This window comes from Electrona antarctica (genome assembly GCF_951216825.1).
Source record: "Electrona antarctica genome assembly, chromosome: 18".
NCBI lineage: Eukaryota > Metazoa > Chordata > Actinopteri > Myctophiformes > Myctophidae > Electrona > Electrona antarctica.
Genome location: NC_136799.1, coordinates 22,307,192 through 22,332,025, shown reverse-complemented (window position 1 = coordinate 22,332,025; position 24,834 = coordinate 22,307,192). Strand labels below are relative to the sequence as shown.

The 24,834-nt window shown below is 39.8% G+C and overlaps 1 protein-coding gene across 1 annotated transcript; it reads left to right on the top strand.

Moving 5' to 3' along the window:
- Positions 1-9,304: 9,304 nt before the first annotated feature.
- On the top strand, positions 9,305-10,920 carry nkx2.1 (NK2 homeobox 1; the record flags this gene model as incomplete). Its single annotated transcript, XM_079528255.1, has 2 exons — positions 9,305-9,671; positions 10,143-10,920. 2 exons carry the CDS (start codon positions 9,305-9,307, stop codon positions 10,814-10,816), a joined length of 1,041 nt encoding a protein of 346 aa, XP_079384381.1. The 3' UTR covers positions 10,817-10,920.
- Between the last annotated feature and the right edge of the window lie 13,914 nt (positions 10,921-24,834).

Here is a 24,834-nt window from a genome sequence, read left to right as displayed (position 1 = left end):
TTGACTTAAAGACTCGGTATCTATACGATTAGAACACAAAATGTAGCAAAATACCAAATTGGTGGGACATTATTAGACCTATAGCATTATCGTCACGGACTGTAGTGATGATAGTTAGGGCCTAAAGTGTGAAGAACTTGTTATGCTAGTATCAAGTCGTATCTTACCGTACATTATTTCATCTTTGGCTATGTTATTGTGTGTCATTGACACAGTCCTAATTATGCTTAATTTTAACTGTCAAATAAATTCTCAATATTGTGAATATAATAAAATATATTCACTCCTTTTTCTAATGTACAAGTAGGCCTACCGGTATGTTAAATGTTTCTCAATGACAAATGTTCTTTGCAACTTGTTATTGTGTCAAGCATTTCCCTATCAAGTTTATCCTGCATGCCAGGCTGTTGTCCGAATGCTCCATGAATCAGAAATCAGAATCCCACCATATAACCAGGCCTGTGTAAACACGAGTTGGCTTTGGTGCCTCTCCTGAACCCAGTGAATGAAGAGCTGCCATGCCACAGTTAACTTGAGAATGCTTGGCATGCATGGCTGGAGAAAGAGAGCACGACAGATACTTAGCTATTCCCCTTAAGCCGTAATTGTGAAACTTTCACCCATACTCTGAATTGGTGTTTGATTGAATCAAGAGAAATTTAGGGACAGTAATATTTTTTCTGTTTCTTTTGTTTCTGAAGGAAAAACATTTCATGGTGAATATAATATCTTAAGAGTTTAGTAAAGACGAGCTGTATAAGTTTATAGCATTAAACCACTTGGCACTTGGTACAAAACTACAAATACCCTATATGCTATTTATATTTGTCTGACTTGTGTATAGTATGCCAAAGTTTAGGCTTCAGCTAGTGTTGAGGAACTGAAAGACAAATGGATTCAATTGTCAATCTGCAGACAGCAGCTCTTATATTAATACACTTTTTATTACACTTTTCTATATTAGAAAAACTTTCAGCCAAATGTGCTCAATAATTGATTTTATTTTATTGTCATGTAAAACGCTAAAACACATTTCAACGCGCTGAAAACCTCTTCCATAAATATTAATCTGTGATTTACAATTCAATCTTTGTGGCTGGAAGAATGATACACCTGAAGAATGAGAATGAGAACCTCCTGAGAACCTCTTACTAGCAACAGGTGTTTAAACATAATAGTGAATCAAAAATATTTTTTCTTCAGGTATCTTCAAACCATTCACAATAGAGCTGTGCATCTGTGTGTATATATGTGTATATGTATATGTATATGTATATGTATATGTATATGTATATGTATATGTATATGTATATGTATATATATATATATGTATATATATATATATATATATATATATATATATATATATATATATATATATATATGGGGGGGAGAAAGGGACTGCACACTCCAGGGAACAGAGACGGCCGAACTTACTGCATCAACTTATTTATTAGCACGACGCGTTTCGTCGTGAGCTTCGTCAGGTGCTTCGTCAGGTAGCACCTGACGGTGGCTCATCTCTATTTCCCCCTAGAAATCCTCGCAGAAAAATGGCATTCATGAATCAGCAAATCAAATTTCCCATGACGACCATTAAAGGAGCATTCAGTGATTTGGGTGATTTGGGAAACCCCCCGGTCCGCTCCGGTGCAGTATGCAGGCCTGGGCCATGGCTCAATGGTCCAGGCACCTTTGCTGGTAATCTTGGCTTGGCTTGGCTGCCCATCTCGCTCCCCATTTCCTGTCAGCCTACTGTCTGTCCCTCCATAAAAAATATAAAAAATATAAAAAATCACACCCGTGTGAACTGAGTGGTGTAAGGTCTTATATAGCCTGTCTGACGTAATGAAATCATGTCTGACGTAATGAAATCACACCCGGGTGAACAGGGTGAACATAGCAACCATGCTAATTTTTTCTGCACAGACTAACAAAGCCAGTTGTAGGAGTGGTTTACACCACTCAAAAATATAAAATAAAGGCGAAAGCCAAAAAAAAAAGAAAAAATCACACCCGTGTGAACGGAGTGGTGTAAGGTCTTATATAGACTGATCAGCTGTGGTCTGACGTAATGTCTGACGTAATGAAATCACACCCAGGTGAACTGGGTGACCGTAGCAACCATGCTCATTTTTTGGTACGAACAGACAGACAGACAGACAGACAGACACGTAAACTAACAAAGCCAGTCGTAGGAGTGGTTTACACCATTAAAAAAAAAGATGTGCAGTATGCACACACGCGACAGGCCAAGCACATACACCAAGGCCCGCCCCTGCTCGATCATGATTGGCAGAAGGCCCCTCTCTATCCTGATTGGATGAAGGCTGGGCCACCTAGCCAAAAACGAGGGGTAACCAGGGGTTAACTGGGGACAGGGAGGCACTCCTTATATGGTCAGCACACTCTATACACTGACACCACGGCGCGTAATCAGCGCCTCAAACTGTGACTCCGCCCACCCCCTGGGGAAGTTGTGATTTGCACTCGTTCACTACAATGCAATTTGCGGCATTTTAAAAACAATATTGAGCAGAGTAGCGATTATCAAACGTATTTGCAATGCCATACGTTGAAAGATCTGTTGCCCGTGGACAAGGCATGCTACCTCCGCAAGTTAGATATCATCGGCATAGATGTTTGTCCGTATGTGATTAAGGATTGGACCAAGTTGCATTGGCAGCCATAGAAAATTCTTACCCCAGGCTAAAACCGGATGTGACGTTTTTGGGCGTTCCTATCTAGCTTGGTGTCAGTGTATAGTAGGGAGGATTATCACAACAAAACAAAAATTGAAGTGATATTTGAATTAAGTGAAATCACTGAATATACCCCGGTAAGACCCAACGATGCTTCTCGGTAACATTTTTATTTTAATTAATTTTTCTATAATTTTTTCACCTAAACATCAATAATCATCATTGATGTTCATTGTTTAGTCTTGCAATGCCATTGGTCATGATATTTGCATATAAATACCCCCCACAGAGGCACACATTTACACAACTTCAAAATCTCTGGACTCAGTGTAATTTCTAATCAAAATTGACCTATGACCTTTAATCTTTAACCCTGATAAAAGTAACTAAAATGCATGTAATACAGATATTTGTGGGATCATTAGAATGTCTAGAACATGTATCATGTATTATTGTGAAAGATATCCACCGAATGCAAATTATTAATTTATTATTATTATTTTAATAATTATTATAAATGTGCATAACATTTTAATTATTTCTTTTTTTTTTTACATATTTTTTTAACATAAGTCCTAGTAGTACAAAGTAGTAGTAAGGTTGAAATCTCTTTTTTGCAAGTAGAAATATATCCGGGTCTTACGGCATGCAAAATTGTGTTTTTCAACTAAATCATTAAACAAGGACAAAGACGTGGTGAGTTTTATTCTCAGTTTTGCTGATTATTGGAGTGCCACCTTCTTCAGATGTGTTTGGGAGATTCTCTATCCTTAAGCAGGTCTCTTTCTGCATGGGGGATTGTGTTGGTGTTTTATATGCCTACACTAGATGGCAGAATAGTACATGCTATTGGGTTTTGCCTCTGATGGATCCCTATAGTGCTATGGACTGAACTCGTGCTTTACCAATGAATTGCATTGTTTGCATTTGAAGTTGACCTCAGCATCAGCTTAGCAATATAATTATTAGGGGTATAAAATTGGTGACTTAATGTGACATCAGTACCTGCTTTATATATTTTGGAGGAAGCTAAGCTCTTAATTGTGACAAAACATGGAAGTTAAGGGTCTGAGATGAGAGTGGTGTATATATGCTCTACACATAAAAAGCATCCACGCTTTGTGTCCAAATGTTTTTTTGCTCTGAATACAATTTAAGCGATTGATTCAAGAATATGCTTAAAACAATGCTGAACGTTGGTAGAACTTGGGCCAAAACATTGACTACCAGGGGCTGTGAGGCCCTTTGACAATTTATTAATATTTATACAATAGGTTAACGCTAATACTAATAGACCTCTCTTATATGGCCATGCTGGGACCTTTTACCATAGCCCCTCCTGGTCGTAGTAGTCATGGGAAACCGGCTCCCCATGCAGGGCTTAAATATAGGTAGGTGGTGGTGCCCACCGACTGCTCATTCAGGGTATAACACTAGGGGGCCCTGAAAGATAACTGCATGGCCTATATGAGCCTTAACAGCCATACTGTATATGCCCAGGTTCTATGTGTGTGTGTATATATATATATATATATATATATATATATATATATATATAGCCACATATTTCCATTCTGCATATAGTGTCTAAAATCACACGTTTAGCACAAATGAAAACTAAACAGATTCTTACGACCCTTACTACCCTTGATGGAAGTTCTCTAGTTCAATACAAATTGACAGATCACCAATATCAATTTAAATGTTATGCATGTATAAATGACGACAACAGTAAGTGAACAGTTTAGTTGATTTAGTTAGCATGCAGTCAAACGGGGTACATCGACTTTTATTGATCGCAAGGGAAATTCATTGTCACAGCACTGCAGTATGAAACAAACTAAGTAAGGTAAGGCTGTGAGAACAAGTACAGAATAAGTATAGTAACAATAGGGTAATAATAATGTAAAAGACAGTAAATATGACAAAATCCAACCTGGCCCTCTGCACCAGGGTGTGCATAGTGCATGATCCACCAGTAGGTGGGAATAGAGGTATAGGTATCATGAATGAATTCTATCACCAATAGAAACAGACTGACCTGACCCGCCTGCACTTTTGACTGGACATAAATAGCCTAAATATATTGTACAATCTATCACAGTCAAATGGGCATACAGTATATACAGGCATCAACAGTCAAATGTACAGTATACATGCACGTAGAATACCGTAGTTAATTAGATATACTGTAAATAAATATGAATAGATATGTACAGGTATAGGCTACCACAGTTGTATCTGTGCATAACTGCATATGGATAACTGTAATTTGAATAAACCAATATGTAATTTACCGCATCTGTATTACCATATTATGTACAGATAATCAACAGTATGTGTGCTAAACAGTAGTTTAGCACACAATGGTAAATGTCCTTTCATAGGATATATATCATTTGACTCAAGGTCATCACTTAACCATGGAAGCTGTTATTATCTTTGTCAGAAGAGAAGACATTGTGTGTGTGAGTGAGTGAGAGAGAGAGAGAGAGAGAGAGAGAGAGAGAGAGAGAGAGAGAGAGAGAGAGAGAGAGAGAGAGAGAGAGAGAGAGAGAGAGAGAGAGAGAGAGAGAGAGAGAGAGAGAGAGAGAGAGAGAGAGAGAGAGAGGGAGAGGGAGAGGGAGAGGGAGAGGGAGAGGGAGAGGGAGAGGGAGAGAGAGAGAGAGAGAGAGAGAGATATGAAAATTAGGACATTAATTCCAAAAGGAGACAGACAGACATAGCTCTCTACTATACACTAAATTTGAATGTGTCCCAATATTATGGATTGATATAGGCTATATGCAGATTTGTAGAATGTAGAATACAAATGTGAGATTGAATTTAAATACAATTTCTACAAGCTACTGTGTATAATACAACCTTCTCTCCTTTGCCAGGTGAAAGTTGTTATAAGCATCATCACCATGATAATTCAGCTCATAAACAACTTGAGCGTTCATAGAACAAAGGCTCTGCACGCGCCACTTCAAAGTATCGTCATTATTCGGATGAATTAGTGCAAGCATTTGGACTAATTAACGCTAATTGACCGTAATAGCCACGTTCAAGTACAAAAAATGTAGGCCTACTGATTCAGATGATTAAGATTGCCTCCTGAAATGCCGCAATTAAGGAAGCCATATAGGCTAGGTTTACCTTGCATGCATGCAGACACAGGCTGTAATTCTAATTGGCCGCAATTATGACTCACATGCAGTCACAGAATATAAAAAATGACGGCATATATGGCATTTACCTTATACGCGCCTCTTGCATATAGATACCCCAAGCAGATGTTCTGCTACTTTTAATCCACTGATTCCTTTAGTTATTTTGCAGATCGAAAAATCACACCCGTGTGAAGTGAGGGCGCTCTTACATCATCATGCATCATCTCATACTGGCCAATCAGAATGCCTGTTGCCACAAATTTACGTCATATTTGGCATTGACATTTTACCTAATTTCTCCTTTCATTGTTATTGGCAAATATGAGACGTGTGGGGACAAAAGCTGTATATGTGATTGGTTAGCCGATTTGCTCGTCTTATATATGACGTACATTTTCCTTTCATTGTCAATGGCATTTCATGTTTTTTGTTGCCACGAATTTACATGGACATATGACCTAATTCCTCCTTTCATTGTCAATGGCAAATATGAGACACAAACTCTGTATATAGGACTGGAGTGAGATTGCATAGATCTAGGGGTCAAATAAGGCTCTGAAATAAGCCTGCTGCAGGCATACAGATGAATGCATCAATAATTATAATCCAATAAAGGAATGTGTATTTTTCTGTAATGGGACGTTCTGTATAGGCTATAGGGTATTTGTGATAGGCTTAAGGCTACTTTTGTATTTTTACTTAGGCCTATATCTTATTCTGAATCCTGGACTTTTAGAATAGTTCCACTGCTCGATGTCGATGAAATATGCTGCTTGGTGGTGCTGCCAGCTGGTTTAAACTCTCACTTTCGGCAGAGACGCACTAATTGTAACCATTTAAGGATCTGCATGTAGGATCTAACACCCCACTATAGTGGCGAGCACTACCCCAAGTGGCATCGTTGCCCTGGTTTCAATTTGCATTTGCGGTTGAAATTGGTTATTGGTCTTTATTTTATGTGCACATCATCCACACGTGCAATTGTCTGTGAAATTCGACTTAAGCAGAGTCAAGCAGAAGTCGAGGCAGAATTACCATATTAGCGCGACACTCGAGTTGTCCCACCTTATCGTGGCTGGCTGCTGATACTAGGAATTCAGAGGGCCTCTAATGAGGCTAAAAACACAAATTGTGGCAGCCAGCAAGACCCCGTGTTGTGTTTCCTTAATAGTCTGGAAATTTCATGAACCCAGAAATGGTGATTAGTATAAACTTTTATGATAGAAATGTTATAGGCCTAATGGATGAAATTCTGTTTATTGTTTGCTAAAAGTTGCACGTTGAGCAATTTGAGTATAGCATAATGTGACCATACCATTAACAATAAAAGAAAAAGTCAAAAACATAAGCATGTGACATGTCAAACTATAGGGGATTTCCATGATTCTGAATCCATTTTAAGCATTAGTTGCACTAATGGTCAGCACCAAATGTGCTGACCTCATCACATTTGTGATGACAGCTATGGCCGTTTTTAGCCCAAGGAGTGTTTTGTGTACAAAACGCTTGGAATGGATTCAGAATCATGAAAACCCCCTATAGTTTGACACATCACATGCTATAAAGAATTATGACATTTTGTTTTATTTTGCCTCGTATAGGTTGTTAATGGTATGGTCACATACCATTTACTATAGCCTACCCAAATTCTAGCAACAAAGGTTTATAACCAACATTTCTGGGTCTAACATGCCCTATGGGCCTCCAGTAGACTAAACCACCTGAACCCTAAGACTTATTATAAGTGCAGCGGACCTGATCAGTTATAAACTGCATGCCTACCTGAGAGTCTTGACTCTTGTTATAATCTCGTTGCCAAAAATAGCTGGATCCGCCATCCCCACAGAATAGGCATGCCGCATGCTGGGGTTCAAGTGGTTAAAAAGATATTTTCGCTATATGCGGAATATGACGAAGACTTAAGTGGTAAAATGATCATTAGCCTGTTATAGGCCTATCTGTAATTAGCCTAACGCAGACGACGGTGCCTCTCATTGAAATAAAGATATCAGGCTATATAACTGTCTTTAAATCATCATGGGTGCACTGCAAACTGCAAATGCAATGCAACGTGTCGTTTATATTTAAATACAACACTGCAAAATTGCCATCACAGGCCACAGCTCAGAACGGCTTTTGCCATCAGGCTATATCCTGCTTTAGCCTAGTTTGATTTATTCGCAATTATACAATATTTTGTATAGCCTGTAGGCCATCACATTCATTATTATTATCAGCGTTATAGTAATAATAATAATAATAATAATAATAATAATAATAATAATAATAATAATAATAATACTAATACTAATACTAATACTAATACTAATACTAATACTAATAATAATACATGTAATAATAACATGTATTATTATTATTATTACATTATATATTTTATATTTATATTTTGCTATATGTGAAAAGTCAATAATGTCAAAAGTCAATAATGGCGCCAAACCCTGGCTAGGCAGACATATTGCAATATAGATATTATTGAGTTCAACTATGGCTCCTTACGACGAGATGCAACTGACGGCTACCTGGTGCTACAGGAGGAGAGTGCTTGAACGCCGTTAACTTCACCTGAGTGGCTCTCCTACTCCAGGCTAGATTTTCTTTTGACTCGATCTCAGAAGTGTGCACAGTGCATCTGAATTTGGGTAGCACGCTGCTTGCACCCAATGGTATAAAAAGGGGGTTAATCATTTACGCAGCCACTTAACACGCGGATGTGTATTTATTTACTTATCAGTCAATTTCCCTCCCCGCAAGTGCACTTTTGCATGTCTGATAAGGCATAACACAAACAATCCTGCAATCACTGGAGGCCCTCTCATGGCCATTAAAAGTCAGTAGTTCAACTGAGGCTTGTTCAGAGGCGGAGTGGTTCTCCAACTCTCAAGTCCATATAGGCCTCCTTTCATGAAGAGGCCCTCGTCGTAAACATCACTACAGTTAATAAAGTGTATTGTTGTGGTCACTCCTGCAGCCCTAAAATACTGCCTTATCAGAGCATACAACCAGCAACATGTCAGTAACTCCAAATGCATCTGTAGAAGCACATCACTACACGTGCTACACAATGACAGGTTGAACATGTATGATCGATCATGTACAATTCTGGTTATTGTTAGTGGGAGGGGTAGGGAGCCAACGTGAAATTACGCTGGGCAGTGCTGGGCGAAAGAAGGCTATAGAGCTGCTTGTATTGTTGCCGATGCCCCGCCTCTGATGGTAGCCTTAAACCTGGCAGCCAGCTAAAACAAACGAAAGCCAGCACCGAGCTCCCACTCAATCCAATTAAGGCGGACTTCGGGCGCTCTCATACGTGTTCAGTGGGATCGACGTTGAGACAACAGGAACCAGCAGAAGGGCTTTGGGCGAAGAAAAAACACAGAGGAGAGCCTTGCCTTGCCTTCTAATTTCTCCCTCTCCAGCCCCAGAACAATGTCGATGAGCCCCAAGCATACGACTCCGTTTTCTGTTTCCGATATTTTGAGTCCCCTCGAGGAGAGCTATAAAAAAGTAAGTATGGAGAATAACAACTTGGGGGCACACCTCACTTGTTACCGACAGCCGCAGGTCTCTCAGGCGGCGATGCAGCAGCACCACATGGGCCATAATGGGACTGTTTCTGCGGCTTACCACATGACCGCGGCAGGTGTATCTCAGTTGTCACACAGTGCCATGGGGGGCTACTGTAACGGCAACCTGGGAAACATGGGAGATCTTCCGCCGTATCAGGACGGCATGAGGAGCAGCGCCGCAGCGACCGGCTGGTACGGAGCCAATCCGGATCCGCGCTTTTCAACCAGTGAGTAATACCCATGCAGTTCCTATAACTTATACTTTGAATCAGGGAAAGATGAGGGATTTTTATCCTGGTCTTTGTAATGACTTTCAAATAAGACTTGTAGCCTATATTTCATGTACCTTTGTGTCTGCGGGTCTGACACCTGTTTAGGTTATCTTAATAGGCCTATAGTTGTTCAGCCGACGCTCGCATGTCAAAATGCAGTCTAGCCTATTGAATTGCATTTTGTTTGACTGAATGCATTTTAATTGACAGCGGTGCTTTTGACCCTCCTAAGTTATAGCCTGTGTAAACAGAATAACAATTGCAGGGTTAGTGATTCAGACTTCAGAGGGCCTACAATCGACCTGTTTTCCCCATCAGATATAGACAGTTATATCACCGCTTTAGACTATTTATTTGTAATGTATTTGTTTGTTTGTTTTATAAAATTACGAATTAATAAATTTTCTTCTTTTTTTCCCCCTGCAGTCTCTCGCTTTATGGGCTCTTCTTCGGGCATGAATATGGGCAGCATGGGTAGTCTCAGCTCCTTGGCAGATGTGGGCAAAGGCATGGGTCCATTATCGAGCACCCCGAGGAGAAAGAGACGAGTGTTGTTCTCCCAGGCTCAGGTCTATGAGCTGGAGCGACGCTTCAAGCAGCAGAAATACCTCTCGGCGCCGGAACGAGAGCACCTGGCGAGTATGATCCACCTCACCCCGACGCAGGTCAAAATCTGGTTTCAAAATCACCGGTACAAAATGAAGAGGCAGGCTAAGGACAAGGTCTCCCAGCAACAGATGCAACAGGAGAGCGGTTCGTGTCAGCAGCAGCAGCAGTCGCCACGGCGGGTGGCCGTGCCAGTGCTGGTAAAAGACGGAAAGCCCTGCCAAGGCAGCGGCCATACGCCGACCTCCGCCGGTCAGACCCACCACCAGCAGGGTGGTAACGTTATGATCATGTCCAACAGCACTTCGGGCCTCGGTCCACATCAAACCCAGCAGGTGGGCAGCACGGGGCACTCGCCAGATTTAGCGCAACACTCAACCAGTCCGCCATCACTCCAAACCCAAGTGCCCGGCCTTTCTCACCTGAACTCCTCCAGTGCCGACTACGGCACTGCCCTCCAATGTTCCGCCTTGTTATACGGAAGAACGTGGTGACAAGAGCGCCAACTCGTATAAAAAAACTTGTTACCTAGCCTATAACACCGTTGACAATTGACATTTTCGCTACAGACTGCATAAGTTAACTGTGCGCATTAAGACCGCTGATCTTCTCGTTCTTAAAATTTCAAAGTTTTTTTTTAAAGAAAGTGGCTGGAAAGACCTTTGAAAAGACTGCTGGGAAAATGGGGAGGGTAAAAAGAAGAGAAACTTTTGAACTATAACGCTGCCAACGTGCAAGTGCAGCTTCTTGGGGATTATTTATGTAAATTATACTGAGGAAAAAAAAGGAAGCATGAGCAGTTGTAGGCCATCTGCTTTTGGTCCAGAAAGAAAGAACCTAAACACGTCGACAATAGCCTGTAGACATTGCCTACACTGTATGGGGGGCTTTACACTTTTTTCCACCCACAGATGGCTCTGGTTTATATTTGAATTTACTGTAAAACGTAGACCTAGATTGTATATTTCTGTAAAAGGTTTCAACTGGATAGGTACTGTATCTGTTGTATACAGTTTTGACGCTATTGGCGGTTTGTTGTCGTTCCACTGGTATTTGTACGTTTTAATTTCTTTGTAACTTATATAGATATTTGACTTAATACAAAGCAGTCCTATTAATAAATTATGGAAACAAAATTCTGAACTTTTTTTTGTTTAGATAGATTGCAATTATATTGGGTTTCAATCGGCTGAAATGCACCCAAACAAAGCCTATATTCTTATTCTTATATTCTTATTCTTATTATCAGTATTAGTTATCATTAGGCCTATACAAATTAGGCTACTTTGTAATAGGTTTTTATATTATGCAGCCTGTCGCCTATTCTATATTGGAAACAAGGAAACGGTTGAGGAAACGACATGTTTTCATTATGCTTTTCAGAGCATGGATTGGTCTATGACTTATTTCTATAGGAAATTGTGCTCCAAATTCTTCATTTTAAATCTGCTCGTCCCTGCATGAACCATGCATAATAAACGACGGGCAAATAGCCTATACCACAAAGGTATCACCGATTCCGATTTAAGAATTTGATTTTCTCCGATCATATTATAGCCTATATGACAGATTTATCATTTAAGCTACACAATATCAATTGCATGCCAGTGCCGCGGCTTTACTTTCTCCTTTGCGCGGGTGTGCGCACGCATATGCTGAATGTGAGTCAGAAAGGTGAGGTCTCGGCTCCCAACATCAAACAAACGCTCCTCAAAGGAAAGCTTATCGATGAAATCCCTGACCAAACAGCACGGTATTCTTTTCAAATAGCTTGCAAGACAAGTTCTCTGCGCTATTGGCGCTATCAGGAGTTGGTTTATCAATAATCAATCAGTGAATTGAAAAGAAAAGGACTGAGGTTCTTTGTTTTGCATGCGCATTGATAAGAAACCAAACCACTGAATGTCTTAAAATAAAAACCCACTCCTTTATTTTTCATCTCATGACATATAGTTTTAGTTTATTTCAAGGATTATTATTATTATTTATTTTCAAAAGTGCAAGCACTCTTTCGAAAGTGCGTCTTGTCCCCAAAGCACAATGGCGTGTTGCAGTGCCCTTGAATAGGCCTATACCTGCGGCTGTTAATGTTAATGTATATTGTGTATATAGCTCTGTCGATTGTTGGGCTATTGCCAAATGTTTTGAAAGCATTACCGTTGCACAATTTTAATTGATTGGAGAAGGTTACGACTGAAATTAGTTGCTCTTTACACACACACACACACACACACACACACACACACACACACACACACACACACACACACACACACACACACACACACACACACACACACACAATTGCCTGTGTAATACCATAATTTCCCTTCGCCTGTGCATGTCAAATTGTAAACAAGCCTGCAGTGAGATTTAAAATGCCTTTTGTTAAAATAATAATAATAATAATTCATGTAGCATAATAATTCAAGCCGTTTGCGTCCAGCAACAAGTGATGGCAATAATTCGGATCTAGACACATTTCACCGGGGGGTAAGGATAATAATAATAATAATAATAATTGATTACTTTATCGTGGGTGTAACATCTTTTTTTTAATCTTTGACGAAAATATTGTTTGTTAAATTGCTGATAGGCTGATTATCTTAAAGTCTATCATTGAATTATCGTGAATTTCTTGTCAATTTCCCCAACCATTAACACCGACGCTATTTGTTTATTTGTTTAATAAAAACGTTAGTAAAAAAAAAAGGAAAAAAAGAACTATAGGTGAACATTGCGGCCAGAGGTTTAAGACCCAACCATCAATCACTGTTATTTCTTACATTACGTCATGGTATATACCATCACGGCCCGGGCCCACTTGGTTGGTTTTGACAAGGCATGCTTTCTTCTTCGTTAACCTCCTGGCATTTATGTCGCCACCTGCTGCGGTATGGCACCCTATAAAATTGACAGTTTGAGTCTCGAATACACTTTTTTTCCTTCTTTTTTCTATATGATATAGACTAAATCTGCTGATTTACTTTGACCTATCACGCTCGCCCCTCATTTCGACACTCGGGCAAAATGTTGCAAATTGAATGACTTCATGCAGACATGCATGCGCGTCACACCGTGTCTAAATCCCAGAAGGGCTGCCGAGTGATATAGTACAGGCCATTAGGCTGTATTCTCAACATGGGCTGTTTGGATTCGATCTCATTTCAGTCGTGACATTATATTCAGTGTTGCTGCCTAAAAAATACAGGCATTTCCCTCAGCAATATTTTCACCCTCTCAAATACCCTCACTATACGTGCGCGAGAGCGCGCGTGAGTGATTTCATTTGAGCTATATAGAATATCCCCTGCAGGCCACCATTTAGGTTACCTAGCTTGAAGCCTATTGGACTTTTCTTTTAAATGAAATCTTACCGGCATCACAAACTATGTTCAATTAGGTATTTGCTGGGGTTGTTTTGTTCGGGGGAGAACTGAGAACTTCGGGATTACATTAACATGTCTTTGGCGCGGTGTGTGGTCTTTGTGTGCAGCTTGTAACTGTTGAGAATGACTTGTTGGAAGCGTGTGTGCTCTCGTCGTTCTCTTTTGTAGGCGTCCCCAGTATAAGGTCTCCCTGAACCCCAAGCAATTAGTCCGTAATCTTAAAGTAATCATATTTGAGTTAGGGCTATACTGAGGTTTAGTTCCCTTTTAAATTCTATTTTGGATGTAGTTCTAAACTTATGTATCCAGACGCCAGGAGTTGGACATTTCTTTCCAATGGGCTTGGGTTAAATTCGATGGAATTTCAAAATAGCATATAGCCTGCCTGAACCGATGGACGAGGCGTCATATTTTGATCAGGTGTAATAATAGTTCCACCTCATCCGTTAAGTTTTCTCCCGTCTGGAGTCTGGACCCGTCATCATTGATTGATTGAAATATTTATTAACAGTTTGCAGAATTACAGTACATTTCAAGCACAAACTCAATACAAAGACTTTTAACTGTTAACTGTGAGTGGACGACCCAATTAAGCATTACACTTGTTTACAAGAGGGTCCACCATGTTCAATTCATCAAAAATGCATAAATTGCATATAGCTCACAGCAGGTTGCAGTCTTCTGAAACATATATAGGCTATTTTGTATTGGAAATTTCTTGAGCAAATAACCACAAATGACATAAGCAATGTGTCACTGTGCTTAAACTTAAAAGCATTGCTGCTTCTTCATCATTTAGAAATTGTTTGTTTTAAAGGGGCAGAATAGATATAGGCATGTGCGCTGTCCATGGTGCTGAAATAATATAGCTCCTTTAAATTGAATTGAAATAGGATGAGGCGGCTTGCCGATGCTGTTTATTATATAAATACAGTATAGGAGGTGGCGCATGCACGAGTATCTGCATGCAAGTATGAATTTATTTATGGGATACTGTCTAATGTTGTAGCTTGTAGGCCAATGATGTTGGCTATATGTTTTTCACGAATACTGTTTCGCTAATGCATTAGATTGCAGGCAAAGTATAGAACTGTGCAACAGAAGCAAGAGAGATTTGCACATATCCACTTTTTTGTCCAATACAAAGTTCAGACATTTTAATCCAGCAGAACTTCAGCATGTCTTAATGTGCATTACAAATAGGACAATTACACAGTAACAGCAATCACCCACCAAAAATATTTAATTGTCCTGTATTTATCTGGTTCTTCAATCCATTGTGCGAAGAGCGCCCCCGAGGGTCATTTGGAATCTGAAATATACTTAGCATGCAAAGCGGAACACAAGATGCTGTTAATACTTGACCTTTCCGCATAATCGTTGCAGCAATGAAATACAGCATTCAGGGCTCACTGAGTGGAGTATTTTTCCCCTCCGAGGAACACATTTGGTTGTGCTCCTTTCAAAGGAAAATGTAATGGTACTAGCAAGCAATGCATTTTAATAAGCTGCATGGGAAAGATATACGCAAATGACTGCAGGGACACAAACAGACATAGTTGTATATCCTACGGGTCATTTTTGTTTGTTTTACTGAAAATTATATGAATTTCCATTAAATAATACTGTACACATTGAAAAGTTCAAGTTAGTTCATTTTTCAAGTAATGATGAAGTTTATGTACATGTGTTGTTTGCTTTATATAAAAAGTTATAGGGACTCAAGATCAATGGTATAAAACAAAGACCACATATATTTGTATTCATTGGACTTTCTATTTTGGAATCACGGTTTCATTCACTTCCCTGTGCTTGATTTATTTGGTTTAATAATCTAATAATCTCATTGGTCATTAACAGAGAAAAATCATATACATAAATGGCCACAGTTTATATCAGTCATCTATATTGGTCACATTTTGTTAGGTTGTATAACAAACAACTAGTAATTTTACAAATACATCAAACATTGGATTACAAATCAGTATATCAATTTCAATATATGCAGCCCATCACTTCCATACTGTGAAATTCTAAAAATACATGACCATGTGGTACCAATTGAGTTGTTGTCAGTTTGGGCTTTTGATGACCTATTAGGTATAGTATCCAATAGGGATAATACATTCATTTCTTCACACAATTTACAGTGAATTCTGGATCTAATTTAATAAACTATATAGTGGGCACAATATGTCAAACATTTAAGTGTCACAAGCAAAAAGGTAATAGCCTACTGGGTTGTTTTAACCAAAACCAGTCCTCCATGCAAGCCGGAGGCACTAGGCCTACACAAAATAATACTCAGGCAACCCAGGTTACAATCATTTTCAGATTAAATGTCAAATGTTCATATAATCCTCATGGTGTCCAATTGAGTTTTAGTCTCTTTGTTGTTCTCTTGTTAACATATAGCTAGACTTTGTAGAACTCTCTCTCTCGCTCTCTCTCTCTCTCTCTCTCTCTCTCTCTCTTTCTCATATAGGCATATATATATTTTTTTAATCTTTTCGTTTTCTTTTTTTCATGGCCAGTTATGTGGAGCAGTATAGTAGCCTGTTTTTTATACAGTGGTATTTATACAGTATATAGACCTATCTTTATCTCAAGAAATAGGCTGGCCTATAAGAAAATCTATACACTTTTAAAGTGCAAGACCACTTTAGTAGAGGTTTGGGTTATACCTTGCCATGATGCAACACCAAATGTGGACAAGAAATAAAAATAATAATTGCTCCAGTGATTAGAAATTGATAATTCGAAATATGCTCCTCATTGACTTACATTGTAAGTCAATTTGATTACGTAAACAAACACAAACAAAAGTTGATTCAGACAATATAGAGCAGGGGTGCCCAAAAGGTAGATCGCGATCTACCAGTAGATCACAAAGGCTGTGCAGGTAGATCACATGACATGCCCCTAAAGAGTATTTCATTTAAATATATTGAAGAAGAAAAAACGATTACAAAAAAAAAAAAAACATTTCTCCCCCTCTATTTCCCATTCCAAGTGCATTTGTCTTATACTGTACAGAATGTAACACGAACTCTACTATTCCGAAGCCCCCTCAGGTACATATTTAAACTATTTTCAGTGGTATAATAATTGATTTGGTGGGTAGATCTTGCAGAGCTGGTCATTTTGAAAGTAGCTCTCAAGTCAAAAAGTGTGGGCACCCCTGATATAGAGCATCACCAATCTTCATACTGTTTTTGAGGATGAGCTTTGAGGGTTTGTGTAAACACAAACATTGTAAAATAAAAAGAAGTGACAAAATACCCGATTTGCTCGTCCACATATGACGTAAATTCTCCATTCATTGTCAATGGCTGGGTTTCCCAAATGAAATATGCATAGGGAGTATGCGTGTGGTTCTTCTCAACAACACCCCCTTTCACTGTGAACATATATTCCGTGCATAGATGTGCCACGCAATGGTAGGCCTGAGGCCTGGTATGGTAGGCCTGAGGCCTACCATAGACCTGACGGTATTCCTGCCATCATATAGAAACATTTATTTCATGAAGAGCTCCTCATGTTCTGCAACGAAACATGCAAGGGCAACAAACCCACTGCCTTCTCCATATCTAGCCTCATACCGTTGCCCAAGAAAGGCGACCTCCAGCAGCCTGGGAACTACAGAGGTATATGCTTGTCAGCCATTGCTTCCAAAATCTACAATTCTCTTCTGCTTAACCGCATTACACCTCGCATTGACCCAGTTCTCCGTAGCAACCAAAACGGTTTCCATATAGGAAAAGATCAACTCTATACCACAGATCCTTGCTTTACCAACAAAGGCATTCCAGACAACCACAGGCATCCTTCAGGGTGACACACTCGCTCCTTTTCTCCTTGTCATTGTCGTTGACTATGTCTGGTCGTCAAAGTCAGAAGTGACCTTGACTATGCAGATGACATCGCACTGATTGCTGAGTGAACACATATCCTCTGCTCAAGAGCTTTTAACATCACAAGTGTCAGCAGCCAAAGTTGATCTATTGCTCAATGCTAAAAAGACAGAATGCCTGCTTCTGAATGAAGACTCTGTTTACCCAACCATCCGCTCCATGGACGGCAGTGACATCAAAGAAACTGAGGAATTCAAATATCTTGGATCATATGTAGTTAGTATAGCAGAAAGGACGTCCTGACAAGGAAAGGACAGGCCTTGCAATAAGCTACATCTTATATGGCAGTCAGACATCTCAAGAGCTACCAAGATCAACCTGTTCAAAGCCTGATCCGTCTTTATGGTGCTGAAACTTGGACAATGAATAAGGAGTTTCGGGATCGTCTTGACGGAACATACACAAGACTCCTCATGCGTGTCCAGAACCTCTCATGGAAGGACCATCCCACTAAAGCTCAGATTTAAGGAGGCATCCATCCCATCTCAGTTGTAGTGGCAGAAAGAAGACTCCGCTTTGCTGGACACTGCCACAGAGCAAAAGACCAGGTCATTTCAGATCATCATTTCAGCCCATCAAGAGGAACAAGACCTCTCACATTTCTAGATGTTCTGAGTAGGGACACAAGACTGACTATGAATGAACTTGGTGTGGCAATGAGCAACAGAGACCAGTGGAAGCAGCTTGTGTCACAGATCTCGAGGGCACTATATATATATATATATATATATATATATATATGGCAATTTAATTTCTTTGATGCTGAAGTAGGCCAAAACATGTTTCATTTCAAAGTTTTATATTTAAATGAGATGAAGAAAGTCACCACTCACATCACACATTTCTCTGCGAATGGTTTTACTACTGCCACATGTCGACAGGTGTGTGAAGGCTAAAGAGGCTTTAGGGAAACAGGTTTGCTTCTAAATGTATTTATGCAGGAGGCCTTACGTGCGCAATGAGGACAGGTATGGCTGTGCTCTAGTCTAGGTTGTCTATTTCTATGTTGTTGTGTTTGACAGTGTTTCCCAAAAAAGGACTACGTGCAACCCAAAATTTCTTTGGGAAACCCAGCCATTGGCATTTAATGTTTGTTTTAGGACAAGAATCTACACTTATTGGAGGGGCTAGCACCCCTCAGAAAATCACACCCGTGTGAAGTGAGGGGCGCTAATATATTAAAGTCTAACTCATGTTGATTAGGTGATGTAATGGTGATATAAAACAAACAGTGCCAACACAAACATTAAATCATTAAATTCCAACAATAAAGAGAATATGAAGTAATGAGGGACAATATGAGGTCAATTTTCCCTTCATTGTCAAAGGCGTTTTTAACAACAAACCAAACATTGAACTAAAAACAAACATTAAACCTGTATATAGAAGGGGCTAGCACCCCTCAAAAACTAGAGTGTAAAGACAAACATTGCGTAAATGCAAGCATTGAAGACAAAAGTGAGGACACATATTGTGATTGGCCAGAATGAGATGATGTATGATGATAAGCGTGCCCCTCACTTCACATGGGAGTGATTTAACTTCCTGTTGATTTTACTATTTGAAGATCTGGATCCGGATCCAGTCCGGGTTTTCTTCCTAATAAAAATGGCAAAATCAATAGGAAGTTAATTTTTTTTTATCAAAATCACACCTATTTGAAGTGAGGGGCGTTCTTATCATCGTACATCATCATACATCATCTCAATCCGGCCAATCAGAATTTGCGTCCTCACCATCGTCTTCAATGTTTGTGTAACGCAATGTTTAAACACTCAAAATTGTCACTGTCATTCATTGTCAATGGCATTTAATGTTTGTGTAGGACAAAGTTTGTTTGCACACACACTAAAAGCTGGACATATAGGAGGGGCTATCACCCCTCAAAAAATAAAATAAAAACAGTACGAGATTTGGTGAAGTTCTATATTGTCTGAATCAACTTTGTTTGTTTACGTAGCCTACTAAAAGAGTGACTTTGAGAGCTGTTTCAGAGTACAATGTATAAGTCAATGAGGAGCATATTTTGAATTATCAATTTCTAATCACTGGAGCAATTCTTTTTAATTTCTTGTCCACATTTGGAGTTACATCATGGCAAGGTAACTACACAATCCAAAACCTCTATACCAAAGTGGTCTTTAACTGGATAACACACACACACACACACACACACACACACACACACACACACACACACACACATATATATATATATATATATATATATATATATATATATATATATATATATAAAGCAATTTGGCGATATAGTCTGCATGCACCAACAAAAATGTCACCTAAAGTGTTCATCCAATTAGCTATTTTGCTGTGACGTTGTCATCCTAAAACGCACAATATTCTAATCTATTTGGGACTCGCTTCTCTTGCAGGGCAATTAAATGAGAGCACGACTAAGCCGAGTTGTCATGTTCTTGTACAGTACCAGCGGGAGACCTTTCAGAGCCAATGAGTCATCACTGACCCCGTTAAAACCAAATGAAGCGAGGCTACAACAATTCTCATTAATGGTTGATGATCCGCAAACGCGAACAGGGTGAATGGCTCAAGGATATCTATTCACATAACATTGTTACTTCAATGGAAATTCAACCTGTTGAGCGGAGCCTGACTAATGGTAAGAGATAGCAACCCACTGCACGAAACAAGAACGTCCAGTTGATTCTGCATTAATCTATTTATTTATATCAGGCCTATACGATTAAAGTAACAAAACAAACTTAATATAATAATAATATAATAACAATAACAATAATACTAATAATACTAATAATACTACTAATAATAATAATAATAGTCACATGGTTTGACCAACATTTGTGTTTGATTGCTGATTGCTGGTGGTGTTCTGCCCCTCCCCCCTCCCCATCAAACAAAAATGTTTGGTCAAACCATGTGACTCCCATTGGAAAAGCATTGTGGTGGCCTAAAAAAACTGAAAAATGACCAAACATTTGATTGATCGGTGTTTGATACGTGTGAATGAGGCCTCAGTCAGGTTTTGTTTGGGAAGCGAGGGGGGATGCCATTTGCCCCCTAATGAATTATGTCATTAGGAGGAATTCATGTGACACAAAAGAGGCGACCGTCAAAATTGTCCCACTGCTATTCAATAATTATATAGTTTGCCCTGGCAGCGGACCGCCTCGCATTGGGGCAGGTGGCTAGTCCATCATTCAAATGGTTTGGCTGTGCTGACATAATTAGCCACAGCGAGACGCTTAAATTAACAATTAACTAACATGCAATTCTGTGTACAACCTCGTAGTTTTCTTTTTGGCCTATTGTCAACGTAGGCTATTATATTCCGGTTGCTGAATTGCCCAGGCTAGCCTATATTATGTGTTTCATCATGGCCAGTAAATGAACAGAAATTGGCATGGGGTAGGCTATGGGCTCTAGTCCCAGTAACTCCCGAGTAGGCTTCTATGCAGAAAAGGCATCTATGTTCAACTCTATACAAACCCACCAGGTAGACTATGCAGGGATTTGTTCAATAAAGGGGAGTCAGCTGTAAAAATGACAATTTAACGGACAATTTCACCAAAAGTGCAAAAACAGACGCAGGGATACAGAATGGAAGTGTGGGGTCCATGGCCACATGCTGTGTTTGAGTCCGCCCAAAGGTTCTGCTATTCTAACCTCTCTACTGATCCCCTTGCAGCCGGCATCCTAAATACTATTCCTTTACTACAGGCAAATCATGGCCCACCCACCCTCTCATTATTCTCCCTGCCCTCCGACATGACACGGGAACAAAGTAGACATTAAGCAACATTAAACCCAGGGACGGGAGTAATCAGGAACCCGTTATCTCTTAATGAAGGCAAACACATGCGGAGCGATACACATAGCAAGTAATCAATAGAGAGCCTGGACAAAGCGAATCGGAGTGCAAAAAGGGACATGCAAATCAATTAGAATGGTTGTTTGCTTTGAAACCGTTCAGTCTATTTCCATTAATTACTTGTTCATTAAACGTAATTCGCCAAGGCTATGCAGCGACAACAGTCTCACACCCCGTCCTTTTAAAGCAATGTCAGTTCACTGGCAGCCTTCCAAATCCCAATCTGATTTATAGGCTATGGCTACTTTATAAAGTTTGATTGAAGGCAAGCTGGCTTTGGGTTCATTAGGTCTCACTCTCCTTATACTAAAAAGGGTTGGTTAATAATTGCAATAAGTCCAGATTTTAAATTGCCCAATTGTCTAAGGTCCCCCTTGGACATCATCACTCGGTGTAAGCCAAGACAAAGAAGGCATTGTAAGTGTGAAACAATTGTAGTAACATAGTATACACACTTAATTATTAAGACGCTAATTTAAGACTTGCAATATTTGCAGAACTAGAGTTATATTTCTTTCACAACTCCTTGCTATAAATGTCACATTTTACCCTCATGATCAGCAGGCTTTTTACACAGAGTAGCTTTTACCAAAGGCCCACTAGCTACCTCTTATGGTTGCTATAGCATTTTCAAGCACCATTCTACTAAGTCCCTGCCCCCACATAAACCTGCACCGTGCACTTGTCATAAATTATCTTGAAGTGAAACAGCTAAAAACGAGCTACCACAGCTCGGGTTGGACAGGGCACTTTACTGAATCATAGAATACTAGCCTACTCCACACACATTTTCTACTTGTTATGACTTGACAGAGTTTTTATTCTGTCAAAACATACATTTCTTTTAAAACCCTGACAAACACCTGTGCTAGTTTCTGACTGTTGATGGCTGGTGTTATGTAATCACATTTTGGCAGCAGCAGTAGTCTCTAGTCTGCATCCGTAGGCGGCTAGATAGGAATTCACGCAGAGCCTCCTCCCTATCCAGCAGTCTGAAGTGCAAACACATGCGTCTAGGAAAGTCAATTCAAAACCAGAGGAGCTCTGATTTGTTGCTTAATTAAACGTGCTACACCCTAAGCGTTCACTGTGCCCTACCTCAAAGTTTAGTGGCCAAAAATGTGGTATGCTAGTCTGAGCCCCCATCTTTGCCAAACTGCAGCAACTCTGTGTTCTTGACTACAACTAACTGCCCCCGTCAAAAAAATAAATAAAATGCATGTATGTGTAATATTGTAATAGTTATGTTATGTAATAGGTTTTTTATGTAGCCTACCGCAAGTAGACAATTAATGTGTTTTCAATTCAATTCATTTCAATGTAAAATAAAAAAAGCATTTAAGTATTCCGTAAATCCTTCACATGATTGTATGGCTGCATTTGAATATTTGGTTATCCACTGTATAGCCTAAGTAATAGGCATAAAATGAAATACTGTGGTAGCTACTGTAAATATATTGAATTCAGTGTTGATTGTTTCTTCTGATTGACAAATTGTCATTATTACATAATGTTTAATGCATATGAACAGACAAGAAGCTTCATAGATTGAATTCTAATACACTATAATATTCTAGAACAGTAGGCTATCAAACAACCCATGTTTTTTTTTCTTCACAATACTATTCTACTGGATCTTTTACACATCTATCTGGGGCTGCTTGTGCACCTTCCACTCCAGTGGTTTTGCGGTGCAGGACCAGTGCCTGCTGTGTTTTGGAAGGAAATCAATATGGGTGGTGGTGGTGGTGGGGGTGGTCTAATCATCCTTACATTTACCATCACAATCAACAATCAAAGCCAAGACCTGAGTCTTTATTTGTAGGCCTGAGACGAACGATTTTCCAACTGTGAAAGGCAGGCTAAATTAGAACCCTTGGTTCCTGTTAGCGGCTCTTAATGGCACTGATTTGTGAACTGCTAAATGAGGTTATGTAAATTGATCCCGAATGCAGACAGAGGCCCCCAGGTGACAGGTGCAACATCTGAAGGTGGGGGGAAGTCGGGAGAAGGGGGGTTCAGTTGCAACGCCACCAACTTAAATATTAGATAAACTACGCATAAGGTGGAATGGCTGTTGTTTATTGGTACATGCCAATCAGAGAGGACAGGTTGCAGGGAAGGTGGACTGGAGTGTCAGTCAGAAAACAATAAGGACATCTAAATGGTTTTGGTGGTGATGTTTTAATAATGACTTGGTCAGCATTGGCAAGCTCAAAGACCAAATGTATGCAATGTTGTCCCATGTATAGTCAATGCTAGTCAGTCCTAGCATGTGAACTATCACAATGACTATCCAATAATGCACTAGGATTGTTAGGAACAGGGACCTGTGTACTCCCTGTACACACATGACTGCACAGCCACATATGACTCCGAGTCCTACACCATCATCATCAAATACGTGGACGACACAACAGTGATAGGTCTGATGGTCAACAATGACGAGTCCGCCTATAGAGATTAGATCAACTCACTGGCACTCTGGTGCTGGGAGAACAACCTTGCCCTCAGCGTCAACAAGACCAAGGAGTTGATCATGGACTTCAGGAGGTCACGGAGAGATTTGTGCACCCATCCTCATCGATGGAGCTGTAGTATAGAAAGGTTCAGTGAGTTCAAGTTCCTCGGAGTACACCAAGGAGGTTGAGGGGGAGCTCAAAAGGGAGACACACACCACACACGTGAAGAAAAAGGCTCAGCAGCGCATGTACTGGCTTCGCTGCCTGAAGAAGTTTGGAGTAGGACACCTCATCCTCAGGCTGTACTGTTGAAGGCGTTCTATCAGGATGTGTTACGGCCTGGTATGAAAACTGTATACTGCCTGTGAAAAGAAAAACCTACAGCAGGTGGTGTGATCGGCTGTTTTTTTGTCCACCTTTTTGTCTTACCTCATTGTTAGGTACTTATCGCACCGGATAGATATCTGACTGCTACCATATGTAAATATTTACATGATTTGTTTTTGTTTATCTCTTCCCCTTTGTCTCCCCTTCTTCTATTTCTCTTCATGGAAATTTTAAAAATGGAGCTTGCACAAAAACAAATTTCACCCACTGTTTTACACCTGTAAACCTTTGATGTGACAATAAAGTTGATTCTGATTACTTACTTTGAGTAGAATTAGAATATAATTAATTCATTGAAGAACTTGTTTGTTGAATGTGATAATAACTTGGGGTCAGAGATAGGGGTGTTTTCTGGTCACCGTGGGAAGGGAAATTGCTTTTACAGCTTCACCCTGGATGCATGCTCAGATGGCTCTAATGAGGAGAAGTGTTAGGGGTAGTCTCTTTCTCAGGGACACTTCAATACATTGAGCGAGCCTAGGGTAGAACCGA